At 44.4% G+C, this 15,494-nt stretch overlaps 1 protein-coding gene across 1 annotated transcript in view; it reads left to right on the top strand.

The window, feature by feature from the left end:
• TMEM41A (transmembrane protein 41A) overlaps positions 1–13,617 on the top strand; it is a 37,352-nt gene extending 23,735 nt beyond the window's left edge. The window contains exons 3-5 of the mRNA XM_069733552.1: positions 835–996; positions 11,946–12,084; positions 12,179–13,617. Coding sequence (XP_069589653.1) covers positions 835–996; positions 11,946–12,084; positions 12,179–12,393 — 516 coding nt within the window. The 3' untranslated portion in view covers positions 12,394–13,617. The remainder of the gene's footprint in view (positions 1–834; positions 997–11,945; positions 12,085–12,178) is intronic.
• The last annotated feature ends 1,877 nt before the right edge of the window (positions 13,618–15,494 follow it).

The raw sequence follows: 15,494 nt of genomic DNA, 5'->3' as shown, positions 1-15,494 counted from the left end.
AATATGTTGGCGCTATATAAATAAAATTATTATTATTATATATCTCGGGAAGAGTTCAGAAATCAATATTTTGTGGAATAACCATGATTTTTAATCACAACTTTCATGCATCTTGGCATGCTTTCCACCAGGCTTTCACACTGCTCCTGGCACAAAAATGTAAGCAGTTCTTCTTTGTTTGATGGCTTGTGACTATCCATCATCCTCCTGATTACATTCCAGAGGTTTTCAATGGGGTTCAGGTCTAGAGATTGTGCTGCCCATGACAGGGTTTTGATGTGGTGGTCTCTTAGTTTTTGCCAGAGCTGTATGAAAATATCTGAAATTTGCCAAAAATTTAGGAAAAATTAGAAATTTTCAATCTTGAATTTTGTAAGCACAGTCACACCACACAAAATAGTTAAATGCCATTTACCATATGACTACTTTACTGCGGCATGATTTTTCAAACATCTTTTTACTGGCAGGTGCGTGTAGTTATGATGGACACATACCATTTGTTAGACAAATGTTTGTCCAACTATTGTTTCTCTGGACCCCCGTTTAGGTGCACCTGCTTGGCTGTGCGTTCTTGTATTATAAGAGGCAATTATACAGCTGTCAAATTATCTTTCTTTAGAACAAAGGATTGGGCATGTTGAAACCCAGCCAGTCCAAGCCTTCTTTCCTGGATACCCCCATACACTTTAGATGGCTATCAGTCCTTCCAAAATAAATAATTGCTTTGCAACGGGTTGGGATCCCATTTACAACAACAAGACTGTAATATAATATTAGCTTGTGTTTATTGTACTGACTACTTATTTAATAGTTTAACCCTTTGTGCCTTTCCAGAACCTGCTAGGTGGAGCGTTATTTGGCCCATGGATGGGACTGTTTCTTTGCTGTACACTGACGTCCATTGGTGCCACATTCTGTTACTTGCTGTCTCAAGCATTTGGCAAGCAGATTTTAACCATGTACTTTCCTGAGAAGATCTCCATGATGCAGAATAAGGTCCCTGTCTCATTACCTGATTGGATTTCATTTTTTATATCCTCGATGTCATCCTTTCTTTTCTTTTATTCCATTTAAATGTCTATTACGGTAATTTTTATACCACATGTGAGCAATCATATTGAAAATTGTCTCTTCAGAAAAGAAAAGGACTAGAACTCTAGCGCCACCTATAGGAAGTGGTAATCCTTCAAGTCAATATCAATACTCTAACGATCCTTGTCACATGACTTGGGATAATAGCCAAAATCTCAATTTGCATACACTGTTTCGGGGTACTGCCCCTCGTCAGTGCAAAGTGTGAGATCTGGTTTGGCTGTGTGAGAGGCATCTAATCATATTGTCACATCATGTATTTTCATTATTAAATTTCTAATGACATTGATTTGGATGTCTTTGGCAATTGGGTTTTCTAGCAAAATTTAGAATCTTTGTGGACACCTTCAAATATATATTTCACTGCCAGTCAATTTGGGGCTTAGGGGGATACATTTTTTGCGATCGTTACCATTATTAGATGAATGTGCTGGATAAAAGATCGGACTGTTGAAAATATCACTGTTAAATGGGTTATTCACTACTGGACAACCCTTATTAATTGGCTGAGGAAGGTGGAAAAAAATTGACACTCGCTCCTGGACCAGCGCCGCTCCTCTGTGCTCAAAATTGTGTCCTTTGCTGGACCTTCGTTATCAGCATCCAGTGGAAAGTACTGCAGCTGTTCAGTGGTAGCTGATTGACTGCAGCGCTCACATGATGCTCACACCGGATGTTCAGCAGAACGCCAAGGAGTGCAATGCAGAGGAGTGGCACCAACCCAATAGGTGAATATCAAATGTTATTGTTTTTTATAATGTATGTATATACACACACTTGCTTGGACCCATAATTTTAGCAGACCTGTCACCAAGTATAAAGTGGCCAGTTTTTTGCTCTCATCTTATTCCTGCTGCTCCTCTGAGTATTCTGTTCTTGCCTTTTTTCTCCAGTCACCTTCCACGACAGCAGCATCGGAGGATTTATCCCCGCCATAATGGGGGACAGGAAACACAAAGAGTTTAAATACCTTCCCCTTTCTGTGATCACCAGTGTTTTTCCTGTCCCCTATGGGGCACAAAGAGGTTCTCTGGTGGTGCTGCCATGGCCGGCAATCGGGGGCACCCATACTTTCTTACCTCCGGCCGGGCAGCTGGGGTTGGGGGCTCTGCTCCCGTATCCATGGCCTTCATGTGACTCGGGACCCCCTTTCCCACCCCTCCTGCGCCTCCTCCGGGGGTAAAGCAGGGCAGTGACGTGCGCTGGGGTCCACCTGCAGCTCCCCGGCTTCCTCCTCTCCTCTTTGCTGGCAGATTCTGCGGTACGTGTGCATCGGAAGTGACGTCATCCCGAACTTCCGCATTCCAGCATGGAATGCACGCGCACACTAAAGCCTCTGTATCGCAGGATCTGCTGCCACATGGGGCGTTCCCCTTCATGGGTCCCCCACCCACCCTCCTGCTGACATGGGAGAGGAGGAGCACGAGACTGACCAACGCTGAGACCTCGATTATTTAATCCTGGTCGGGGGACGCCACCAGGTAAGGCCCACTGTCTGTTTCTGTGTGACTGCCGACGGACAGACCATGGACTGCGACAAAACACCCCTTTCTGCCTCTGCAGAGCCCAGCGTCCTCCCTCCTACGGTAAGTAGTGGATGAAAGTCCTTCACTTCTAGGATGGCATAATAGTAGGAGACTTAGTCCCCCCTTCTCTCTTTCTTTTAGGGAGACAGGGTTCCTGTCCATAAGAAGGATAAAGCAGCCAGCCGCAAGTGTGGTGTATGTGCTACCAGGCTTCCCTCCTTATTTAAGAAGAAGCTTTGCCAGCCCTGCACTGACAAGGTGTTGCGTACTGCTTCCACCCCCAGTTTCGGTAACTATTATTTTTCCTCTCAGGATATACAGGAATTAATCGGTATTGGTCAGGAACACCATGGGGGTTGAGGAAAAGGAGGTAAAACAATCAGTGCAGGATGAAATGTTCGAGGGCCTGAAACCTAGAAAACGTAAGGGCCTTCCCGTTCATGAGAACATCCAGAGTCATGAATGGCACTTTCCTGAGAAAGGACTTGGTGTCCCTTCTGAATTAAAAAATTGGTTTCCCTTAGACTGGGATTGTTCTCTTTGGGATACTCCCAAAGTTGATGTTCAGATGTCAAGTTTGGCGAAAAAGGCAGCTCTCCCTTTTGAGGATTCTTCTCAACTTAGGGATCCCATGAATCGCAAGATTGAAAGTTTATTAAGGAGATCCTGGGATACCTCCGCTAACCTAAAGACAAAAGTGGCTTCCACCTGCGTTGCTAGGTCACTGTTCCACTGGCTTCATACCCTCGAGCTTCAGCTTACCCAGGGAACTTCTAGGGAGGAGATTCTGGAATCCCTTCCACTTCTCCAAAAAGCGACAGGTTTCCTCGCCGACACTTCGGCAGAATCTGTTCGCGTAGCAGCTAAATCCGCAGTCCTCTCCAACTCTGCTAGGAGGGCTCTGTTGCTGAAATCCTGGAGTGGCAAGATTACGTCTAAAGCAAAACTTTGCGCCATTCCGTGTCAGGGTCACTATGTTTTTGGTTCGGCCCTCGATGACATCTTAGAGAAGGCTACTGACAAAAAGAAAGCGGTCCCTGAACAGAGAAACCCTAAGAAACGTTTTTGTCGTTCCTCCAGGGATCAGTCCTCTCAGAAAGAATATAAGGGGAAAGGCAAAACAGGCCTTTGGAGCTATCCCAAAGGGGGTAAGGGCAAGAATATCTTTGTCCCACCACCAACAAACTCCTGATAAACAGTGTCTACTCTCGGCCCGTCGGGGATCGACTCTCGAACTTCCTCTTCCGGTGGCAGTCCGTCTCCACAAACCAGTGGGTTCCCCGTGCCATTTCGCATGGCCTAAAGCTAGAATTCGAGAGTCCTCTCCCTCAGTGTCTAAGGATTAGATCCGTACAAAATCTACATTCCTGAGACTCGTTACTATCGGATCTTCAGGATTTAATCCAGGCAGGGGTAATTTCTCCAGTACCTCAACAGGAGATAGGCAGGGGCCGTTATTCTCGCCTTTTCCTAGTCAAAAAACCTTCAGAGAACCACAGGATTATTATCAACCTGAAACCCCTGAATCGCGTGATCACATACGGAAGGTTCAAGATGGAATCAATCAAATCGGCAATTCCCCTTATAGGTCAGAACTGGATAATGGCTACGATAGATTTGAGGGACGCCTATTATGATGTTCTCATCCATCTAAATTATCGGAAGTTCCTCAGATTTGCAGTGTCCGGGGACTATCGGGTCAGCCATTACCAATTCAATGTCCTCTCATTCGGCATTTCATCAGTGCCTCGAGTGTTCAGGAAGATCATGACGGAGGCAGTAATATTCATTTGCCATCAGGGGATTTGCATCGTTCCATACTTGGACGACTTCCTCATTGTCGCTCCATCCATGTCCCATATGAACCTTGATGTGACAAAGACTTTGAAGATCCTGGAGTCCTTGTCCTCGATCCCAAACCTGGAGAAATCGATCTTTTCCCTTCCACAAGGAAGAAATTTCTGGGAATCCTTCTGGATTCAGAAATAAGAGCATCCTTTCTGCCCAGAGACCACCAACTCGACCTGTTACAGAGGATCTCAGGGATCATTGCCCAGAAGACCCCCATCCTACAACACTCTATGTCCATCCTGGGTTCGTTAACATCATGCAACCAGGCAGTACCCTGGGCCCAGGCCCATACGTGAGTTCTTCATACTCATGTTCTCTTCCTGGGACCGGCAACAAAGTTCTCTGACCAAAACAGTTCCGCTTCCCGGTCATGTCAGATCATCCCTTGCATGGTGGCTGGATCTCCGGAATCTCCGGCGGGGGGGTCAGCTGGGACCAGCTTCTCCTGAAAATACTCACATCAGATGCTAGTCAGAGGGGATGGGGAGCTGTTGTGAAGACCCATTTCCAGGGTGTATGGTCCTCAGACATCAGAACCAGCTCATCGAATCTCAAGGAACTGAAGGCGGTGGAGGAGGCACTGAAGGCCATGTCTGTCCTTGTCTGGGGTCATCATGTTCGCATTTACTCGGACAATATAACCACAGTAGCGTACCTCCATCATCAAGGGGGCACGTAGTTCATAAAATTAAAATCAGTTGCTGCAAGAATTTTTTTCCTGAGCGTAAAAATATCTTCTGTCCATCACAGAGGTCCATCTGAAGGGATCCACCAATATTCAGGCAGACTTTCTCAGCAGGAGGGACGTCCATCCGGAAAAGTGGTGCCTCCACCCGGCAGTCTTTCTTTCACTAGCAGCAAGATGGGGAATTACGGATGTAGATTTATTCGCCAACAGCCAGAACGCAAAGGTGAAAACATATTTTTCCCTGAATACTGTGGACGGGGCATTAGGCGTAGATGCTCTTTCTCACCACTGGAAGTTTAGCCTTGTTTACGCCTTCCCACCATTCCCAGTACTGGCAAGGACATTACAGAAAATACAGTCCGATCACGTCACTACGATCCTGATCGTTCTCATGTGGCCGGGAAGGAGCTGGTACAGAGCCCTGATGGATATGGCCCAGGAGGGTTCACTACCGCTATCCCAGAAGGACGATCTCCTTCACCAGGGTCCCCTGTTGCATCCGGATCTGCACAGATTGAACCTTTGGGGCCTGGTTACTGAAGCCAGGATCCTAAGAACAAAAGGTCTTTCATATGAAGTGATTCAAACCCTACAGAGGAGTAGGAAACCAGTGACTAATTCCATTTATGGCAAAATATTGAAGAAATGCCCCCTATTGAGGAAGCCAGTCAGGCGCTGTCGGGGTAGCTGAGGAGCACCTCTAGCCAGGATACTCACCAATGTAAGTTCGATTTTTTTTCCATTCATGCTATGGACAGCAGATTACAGCTGGGCACTTTGCACTTTACAATGCTGAACAGTGTGTTCAAAGCACCTTAAGAATTCTCAGGGCCCCACATGGGGATGTTACTACGTAACTATATGCTTCACTCCAATTTAGCACTGTGCTGTATACCTTGGGTGGAACTAATTTAAGTGGACTCCCACACAGTGTAGTTCTGTTGCTATATACATGTTACATGTGTACATGATTGTGTCTCTGCTGCCATTTAGTATTATAAATATTTTTTGATTTTGATAGATTTTTTTTCTGGCTTTTGTTATTGCTCCTGGCTGTATGTATTTAGAGAAAACTCCCCTGCTGAATGTTACTTGTTTTTAAATTATGTCATAATTAGAGATACGTTTTTAATGAAACGATTCCATTGCCTATGCCCTTTTTATCCCTTATGTACATTTAAGGGATGTTGTTTAGTATGATTTATTGGGAGGTGTGCAAAAAACTTTTTTCTGACATTCGATAAAATTACAGATTGAACCTTGCAGCCTGGTTACTGAAGCCAGGATCTTAAGAGCAAAAGGTCTTTCATATGAAGTTATTCAAACCCTACAGAGGAGTAGGAAACCAGTGACTAACGCCATTTATGGCAAAGTCTTGAAGAAATTCTCTTCTTGGTGTTCTCCGAACATTCCTGATCCTTTGCATCTAAACAATGCTCAAATTCTAAACTTCCTTCAAGGGGGTCTCGACCTGGGGCTTAGCCCCAGGACCTCTAAAGGTGCAGTTCTCAGCTTAGTTCATTCTTCAACCAGAACCTAGCTAGTCATCGTTGGGTAAAGAGCTTTTATGACCTCAGCAGCTAGAATCCGACCTAGAGTTCATAGTCGTATTCCCCCCTGGGATCTGAATCTCGTACTTAATAGCTTAACCCGAGATCCTTTTGAGCCTTTCTCAGCAGCCGGTTTAAGAAAGCTTACTCTTAAAATTGTCTTCTTGATAGCGATTACTTCTGCCAGATGAGTGGGAGAACTTCAGGCCCTTTCTGTGCAGGAACCTTACCTGACAGTTACAGCAGGTAGCATTATCCTCCTTCTAGATCCTGCATTCATGCCTAAGGTAATCTCAGATTTCCATAGAGGTCAGGCTATAGTGCTACCCTCATTCTGTATAAATCCTTCCAATATAAAGGAAGAGTCCTTCCACACCCTTAATGTCCGAAGAATGGTTCTCCACTATCTCCAACAGACCGAGAGTTGGAGAATCGACCGAAATGTATTCATTCAGCCATCAGGACAGAATAAGGGCAAGAAGGCGGCTAAGAAAACAATTGCAAATTTGATCAAGCAGTCTATCTGTCACGCATATTTATCACAGAACCTATCTCCTCCGTAGTCATTGAAAGCCCATTCTACACATTCAGTATCAACGTCATGGCACAGAGAGGGGATGCATCTACTGAACAGCTATGCAGAGCCACCATCTGGTCTTCTGTCTATACGTTTACCAGACACTACAGACTAAACTTTAAAAGGGATTTAACATTCGGCAGACAAGTTCTGCAGGCTGTCGTCCCTCCCTAAGAAATTAAGTTGTTGGTACTCCGATGCTGCTGTCATGGAAGGTGACTGGAGAAAATAGAATTAGTCTTACCGGTAATTCGGTTTCTAGGAACCTTCCACGACAGCACTAATTTCCCTCCCTATCTGATATTATTATTGGATGATTCCTGCACTTTGGTGGTAACTATTCATGCTAGTAGTCCAGAAAAAACACTGGTGATCGCAGGTAGGGGAGGGTATTTAACCTCTGTGTTTCCTGTCCCCCATTAGGGCAGGGAGACATCCTCCAATGCTGCTGTCATGTAAGGTTCCTAGAAACCGAATTACCGGTAAGACTAATTCTATTTTCCCCATCTTTAAATCTGCCATATGTTTCTAAAGATCTGGGTCATCTTATTTGACATTAATACTCATGATCTTTTCTATAGGGGGAGTGACTCGGGATTCTTTGGGGTGGGGGGGTCTTTTGGCTGCTTTGCATAATTACCCAGTGAGCCATGCCCCCTTAGTAAAGACCATAAAAGTAATGCCAAATAAAAAGGCCCATATTTCAGAAACCACATGGCAGAGTTAAAAAACATACAGTTGTGCTCAACAGTTTACATTCCCCGGCAGAATTTTTGCTTTCTTGGCCTTTTTTTAGAGAAAATGAATGATAACACCAAAACTTTTTCTCCACTCATGGTTAGTGGTTGGGTAAAGCCATTTATTGTCAATCTACTGTGTTTTCTCTTTTTAAATCATAATGGCAACCCAAAACATCCAAATAACCCTGATCAAAAGTTCACATACCCCATTTCTTAATACCGTGTATTGCCTCCTCTAACATCAGTGACAGCTTGAAGTCTTTTGTGGTAGTTGTGATGAGGTTCTTTATTTTCTCAGATGGTAAAGTGCCCACTCTTCTTGGCAAAAAGCCTCCAGTTCCTGTAAATTCCTGGGCTGCCTAGCATGAACTGCGCGCTTGAGATCTTCCCAGAGTGGCTCAATGATATTGAGGTCAGGAGATTGAGATGGCCACTCCAGAACCTTCACTTTGTTCTGCTGTAGCCAATGACAGGTCGACTTGGCCTTAAGTTTTGGATTGTTGTCATGTTGGAATGTCCAAGTACTTCCCATGTGCAGCTTCCGGGCTAATGATTGCAAATTTGCCTCCAATATTTGCTGATGTTGTGCTGCATTCATCTTTTCTTCAACTTTGACCAAGTTTCCTGTGCCTTTGTAGCTTACACATTCCCAAAACATCAGTGAGCCACCTCCACGCTTTACAGTAGGAATGGTTTTCCTTTCATCATAGGCCTTGTTGACCTCTCTCCAATTGTAACGTTCATGTTTGTGGCCAAAAAGTTCAATTTTGATCTCATCATTCCAAATTACCTTGTCCCAGAAGTTTTGAGGCTTGTCTCTGTGCTGTTTTGTGTATTGTAAGCAAGATACTTTGTGGCATTTGCACAGTAATGACTTTCTTCTGGAGACTCGATCATGCAGCCCATTTTTCTTCAAGTGCCTCCTTATTGTGCATCTTGAAACAGCCACACTGCAAGTTTTCAGAGAGTCCTGTATTTCAGCTGATTTAATTGTGGGTTTTCTTTGCATGTCAAACAACTTTCCTGGCAGTTGTGGATGACATTTTGTTTGTTAAGGTTCAAGGAATGGTGATGAATAAATAAATGCTCACATGAAAATTGAATAAACAAAAATGAATTTACTTAATAAAAAATAATAAATAAATAGTCAATCAAATAGCACATAATTAAATCATTCATTACATTTAATATGGTAGAAAGTCAATCAGCCTCGTCTCTCTGTGTCTCCCATCACTCTTCCATCTGTGTGTCTTTTTTTTCCTCAAGTTATTGTTCTCTTTTTATATCTTAACACTGACTATTCAACGTCAGCTGAAGGCTTTGATCAGTCATTGTATGCCAGTGTGAAGCCCCCTTAAACCATATAGTTAGGCTTTCACCTCATGAACATCCCTGGAGACTTCACAAGTATCTATATATATATAATTGTCTAAGGGTTTTTCCGTCTGTCTGTCTGTCTGTCTGTCCTGGAATCCCTAGAAATCAGAGACGGGCACAGTATCGACGTAGAAATCCCGCGTCTCTGATTGGTCGAGGCCTGGCGGCCTCAACCAATCAGCGACGGGCACAGCGACGATGATGTTATAAAGGACGTAGACATCCCACGTCTGATTGGTCGAGGCCGCCAGGCCTCGACCAATCAGCGACGGGCACAGTATCGACGTAGATGTCATAATAGTTGCCATGGCGACGATGATGTCATAAAGGTTGCCTCGACCAATCAGCGACGAGCACAGTCTGTCGCGAATTCTGGAATCATCATTGTGCATATTCTAGAATACCCGATGCGTTAGAATCGGGCCACAATCTAGTCTATCATATAATTAACATATATCTATGATGCCCTCTCCTGAGAACGATCTAATCAGGTAGCTCTCCTCTTTGAAATGCCAACAATCCTTTGTTAGTAGATAAACAAATTACTGGTCATTTACATTCCTTTGTTAAGGTACCGTCACACTAGACGATATCGCTAGCGATCCGTGACGTTGCAGCGTCCTGGCTAGCGATATCATCCAGTGTGACAGGCAGCAGCGATCAGGCCCCTGATGTGATGTCGCTGGTCGGGGAAGAAAGTCCAGAACTTTGTTTCGTCGCTGGATCTCCCGCTGACATCGCTGAATCGGCTACACTACATACTTACCTACCGCTGTCTGTCCCCAGCGCTGTGCTTCTCTGCTCTGGCTGTGAGCACAGCGGCCGGAAAGCAGAGCGGTGACGTCACCGCTCTGCTTTCCGGCTGCCCGGCGCTCACAGCCAGAGCAGAGAAGCACAGCGCCGGGGACAGACAGCGGTAGGTAAGTATGTAGTGGTTGTTTTTTTTTACTTTAACGATGGTAACCAGGGTAAACATCGGGTTACTAAGCGCGGCCCTGCGCTTAGTAACCCGATGTTTACCCTGGTTACCGGCATCGTTGGTCGCTGGAGAGCTGTCTGTGTGACAGCTCTCCAGCGACCAAACAGCGACGCTGCAGCGATCCGGATCGTTGTCGGTATCGCTGCAGCGTCGCTTAGTGTGACGGTACCTTTAGATTGACCATCTGGCTAAAGGTTCATTTAAGCTTCAATGACCTTCTGCAAACTCCATACAGTAAGGATATACTGAATATTATATAATGAACGGATTGAAACCAATATCAATATCTCTATAATCCCTATTAATTAATTGGAGTCAGGTAGACCAACAAAAACGTGTGTAGCATGTTATATTTTTAAATGATTTCAACAATCATTTAAAAATATAACATGCTACACACATTTTTGTTGGTCTACCTGACCGTGGTTTTGTTTTTACAGAGCCCCTGGTTTTCCATTTGTTAATCACAGTTTGAACGCTGCTGACTGGCATTATCAATTCCTTGGATATCTTTTTGTATCCCCTTCCTGGTTTATATAGTTCAACTACCTTTTCCCATAGATCCGTTGATAATTCTTTTGCCTTCCCCATGACTCGCAATCCAGAAACGTCAGTGGCTGGATGAAAGATGCAAGAGTCAGTCTGGGTCCAGGAAAACTCACTCAGCTTTTATGCACACACACTGATTGCAAGCAAACAGGTCACATGAGAGGATGTTACCTTTAGTAGCCATTCAAACCCATTTGTCTCAACTTCTGTGCATGTTATCAAGCTAAAATCACCACCGTATGTGAACTTTTGATCAGGATCATTTGGATGTCTTGGGTTGTCATTACGATTTAAAAAGAGAAATCACAGTAGTTTGACAATAAATGGTTTCACCCAACCACTAACCATGAGTGGAGAAAAAGTTTTGGTGTTATCATTCATATTCTCTGCAAAAAGGCGAAAAAAGCAAAAATTCTGCTGGGGTATGTAAACTTTTTAGCACAACTGTAAGACATATTACTCAGAGAAGCAGCAAGGAAAAAATCAAACCAAAACTTGACCACTTTTGACCTGCTGACAGATCCTTTGTAAGAGTTGTTCTTTGATAAACAACCCCTTTAAGGCCAGAGTCACATTAGCGTATGGAATCAGATACAATATGCTAATGACCCTCGGCTCCTTCTCTGCTGCGAGTGTGAGCCAATTGTCAGTGCTCTGTGCTCCCATCCTCTTGCATCAGAAAACTGGAACACAGGTGCAGAGGAGACGGAGAAAGTAATTTCTCCATCTCTGCTGCCGACCTCTGGGAATCTCACTGCACTCGGGTTATATCTGAGTGCAGTGCGATGTTTCACACGCACCGGTAGACTTGCATGGGTGCATGTGATCCGATTCTCACAGCGATTTACCGCATGCTGCAATTGTTTTCGCATGCCGAGTCAGCATGAGAAAATATAATAACAGAGGTACCCTATAGTTTAACATTGGGCCGAGTGCAGTCCAAATTTTTTTTTTAATCAGATTACACTCATCCAATTTGTTTACAAGTGTTCATTTATGCTTTGTCTTTTGTGTAGATTGAGGAGAACCGTAGCGGCTTGTTCTTTTTCCTGCTCTTCCTGCGGTTGTTCCCAATGACGCCTAACTGGTTCCTGAACCTCTCTTCGCCCATCTTGAACATCCCAGTCGGACAGTTTTTCTTCTCCGTCCTCATTGGTATGTGAGCATTGATTCATTGTCCAAAAATATGTTTGCTAATAATTTACAAACACCTGAACCAAGTAGTCCCCTTGTGTTGCTTTTCCCATAGGTCTCCTACCCTACAACTTCATCTGCGTCCAGACGGGCTCTATTTTGTCAAAGATCAAGAATCTAGATGACATGTTTTCTTGGGGAACACTACTGAAGTTACTGGCTATAGCACTTTTTGCCCTCATCCCTGGCACAATTGTCAAGAAATTGAGTCATCACAAGCTGGGACTGGAAGAGAAGGAACACATGATGAATGGCAGAAAAGAAACATGATGATTTCTCCCTTAGTGCAGAATCCTTATTTTAAAGAATCTCAGAGACACTGATGAAAAAATCTTGTATTTTTATCTGCAGACAGAAGACCACATCTCTTACTGTATGGATTTTGCAATGGATCGTTTTGTGTATAATCAGGTATTAGCATCTCATGTACAGAAAAGCTTCAATATGAAAAGTCTTAAATTGTCCATGTGCTGTCAGGGGCGATCAGAAACTTTTTATACAACCGGTTTATATTTTGGTAAGGATCTGTCGAGTTTATATATGAGTGTATTTGAACTTTTCTCTTATCTATATGATAATAATTTTATACAGGTCTGTCCACACTTATGAAAGAGGAAATAGAATTTTGAAGAGGGTCTGCCCCTTGCACAGTGATACAGATGCCCATGCATCCACTAAGAAACCCCCAACCCTACCTTCTGGATCCCTGTGATCATACGGTGATGAGTCCACAGACCTAAGCCCCCCGTGGAGTATGTTCACAAGGAGCGCTCTCACTGGAATGAGTGCTGAAAGTGCTCACATGCCATACAATGAATGGGCATTTAGGGTGCTTTTTACACTACATGATCATGGTAGTTAGACAATCACCGATCGGCAGTCGCCTAATAGCCGATTTTTAGATTGCACTTCCAATACGCACAGAAGGATTGGTAATAGATTGTTTTGTGCGTGTAGACTGCATTGTTCTCGGCAGCACATTTCCAGTTTACACAGCCGAGAACAATGATTTTTAAGTACTTTAAAAATTATTTTACCCCCAAAAAACCTTTTTGCTCATACTTTGGGAGATTTGCAGCTTGCCTTACACCTGCCAAATATCAGGAAACATTCCTGGGAATGCTTATTGACGATTATTGGCCAGTGTATATGTACTGCCATCTACCAAATGCAATGCTTAAGAGATTAAATAAATAGCTGCGTCAGGGGACTGATTGATTTTATGTGGGGTGGTTTCACAATCCAAATGTGTTGTGACCTGACCCGAACTTGAGAGCCTCATAAGCATATATGAAGCTGTTCCAGATGTCACAGTCCTTTCTTGGACCGTGAGTGTCAGACATGTGAAACTGGTCTTAAAAGAATTATCCAATGGAAGAAAATTATTTGACAATTATATAAAAACAGGAAATGTAATAATAAATTTGTGCTGCTTATATTCAATTAATACTGTCACATGTCCTCAGAAGTTTTACAATATGTTGCATCACTGGCACAATTGTGGTCTCGCTCTCTCATTGTCAGGTCAGCATCATACTCATGATCTCTAATGGACTGGCATTTTGTTGATGCATTGGAAGCAAGCCAGCCTCCTTCTTCCACAGTGGGATAAGCTGGTATACAGGCGATGGGGGTAATGAAGGGGCTGATGTGGCAGGTTCAACGCTCTTAAAGGGAACCTGTCACCCCCTAGCCTTTTTTAACTAAAAGAGCCACCTTGTGCAGCACTAATGGTGCATTCTGTCAAAGTGGCTCTTTTAGTTGTGGTCCCTTTCAACGCTAAAATAATCGTTTTTATAATTTGTCCCTGATACCTCGAATTCGTCCTGGGGGCATGTCTTTTCCCCTGGACACAAACGCCTCCCAGCCGTCACTCAATACTCTGTGCACCGGCTCCGCCTCCTCTGCCTTCATTAATGTCCCACTGTGGCTCTCGGATTTACCACCTTGTCAGTGACCACCGCGGTGCGTCCCTCGCTTACCAGATGACCTTCCGTGGTCGGAGCAGCAGCCACAACAGTGACCAATTTGGCGAAGTCAAGACGTGGCAGTCGCCAGTGTGTTCTGCTGCGGCGCCTGCGCTGTAAAGTTTTTTTTCGGGCATGCGCAGTTTGCGCTCTACTTCGAACTTACAGCGCCGGGGCCGTAGCAGAACACACTGGCGACTGCTGCGTCTTGACTTCCTCAAAGTGGTCGCTGTTGTGGCTGCTGCTCCGACAACGGAAGGTCGTCTGGGAAGCGAGGGACGCACCGCGGTGGTCACTGACAAGGCGGTAAATCCAGGAGCCCCAGTGGGACGTTAATGAAGGCAGAGGAGGCGGAGCACAGAGTATTGAGTGACGGCTGGGAGGCGTTTGTGTCCGGGGGAAAAGACATGCCCCCAGGACGAATTCGAGGTATCGGGGACAAAATATAAAAATGATTATTTCAGCATTCAAAGGGACCACAACTAAAAGAGCCACCTTGACAGAATGCAGCATTAGTGCTGCACAAGGTGGCTCTTTTAGTTAAAAACGCCTGGGGGGGGTGACAGGTTCCCTTTAATACTACACGGTATCCAGAACAATAGGTGCGGTACAGTGGGGTTGTGAGTAACACTAAAATATGTTTTTGCCCATCAAAAAGCGCTTGTATCATTATAATATGCAGGTTAGAAAGATTTGCTGGATTTTGATTTTGAATCCCAAGACAATCCCTTTCTCAGTGTCTTATTGTTGTGCAGTCATGGACAAAAATTTTGAGAATGAGACCAATATTAATTTTTCCAAAGTCTACTGCTTCATTTTTTCTAATGGCAATTTGAATATACTCCTGAATGTCAGAGTGATCAGCTTAACAGCAATTACTGTACTTGCAAAGTCAATATTTGCCCAGAAAATGAACTTTAACCCCCAAAACACATTTCAACATCATTGCAGTCCTGCCTTAAAAGGAGCAGCTAACATCGTTTAAAGGTACCGTCACATTTAGTGACGCTGCAGCGATATAGACAACGATGCCGATCGCTGCAGCGTCGCTGTTTAGGTCGTTGTGTGGTCGCTGGAGAGCTGTCGCACAGACAGCTCTCCAGCGAGCAACGATGCTCTCCAGCGCTTAGTAACCTGAAGTTTACCCTGGTTACCATTGTAAAAGTTAAAAAAAAAAAAAAAACAGTACATACTTACATTCCGGTGTCTGTCCCCCGGCGTCACCTTCCCTGCCCTGTGTCAGCGCCGGCCGTAAAGCAGAGCACAGCGGTGGCGTCAACGCTGTGCTCTGCTTTACGGCCGGCCGGCACTAACACAGTCGGTGCGGGAAGCTGATGCCGGGAGACAGACACCGGAATGTAAGTATGTACTGTTTGTTTTTTTTAACTTACCAGTGAATACATC

Source organism: Ranitomeya imitator, chromosome 7 (genome assembly GCF_032444005.1).
Source record: "Ranitomeya imitator isolate aRanImi1 chromosome 7, aRanImi1.pri, whole genome shotgun sequence".
NCBI lineage: Eukaryota > Metazoa > Chordata > Amphibia > Anura > Dendrobatidae > Ranitomeya > Ranitomeya imitator.
The sequence above is the reverse complement of the archived record's forward strand: the minus strand, read 5'-3'. Positions and strand labels throughout refer to the sequence as shown.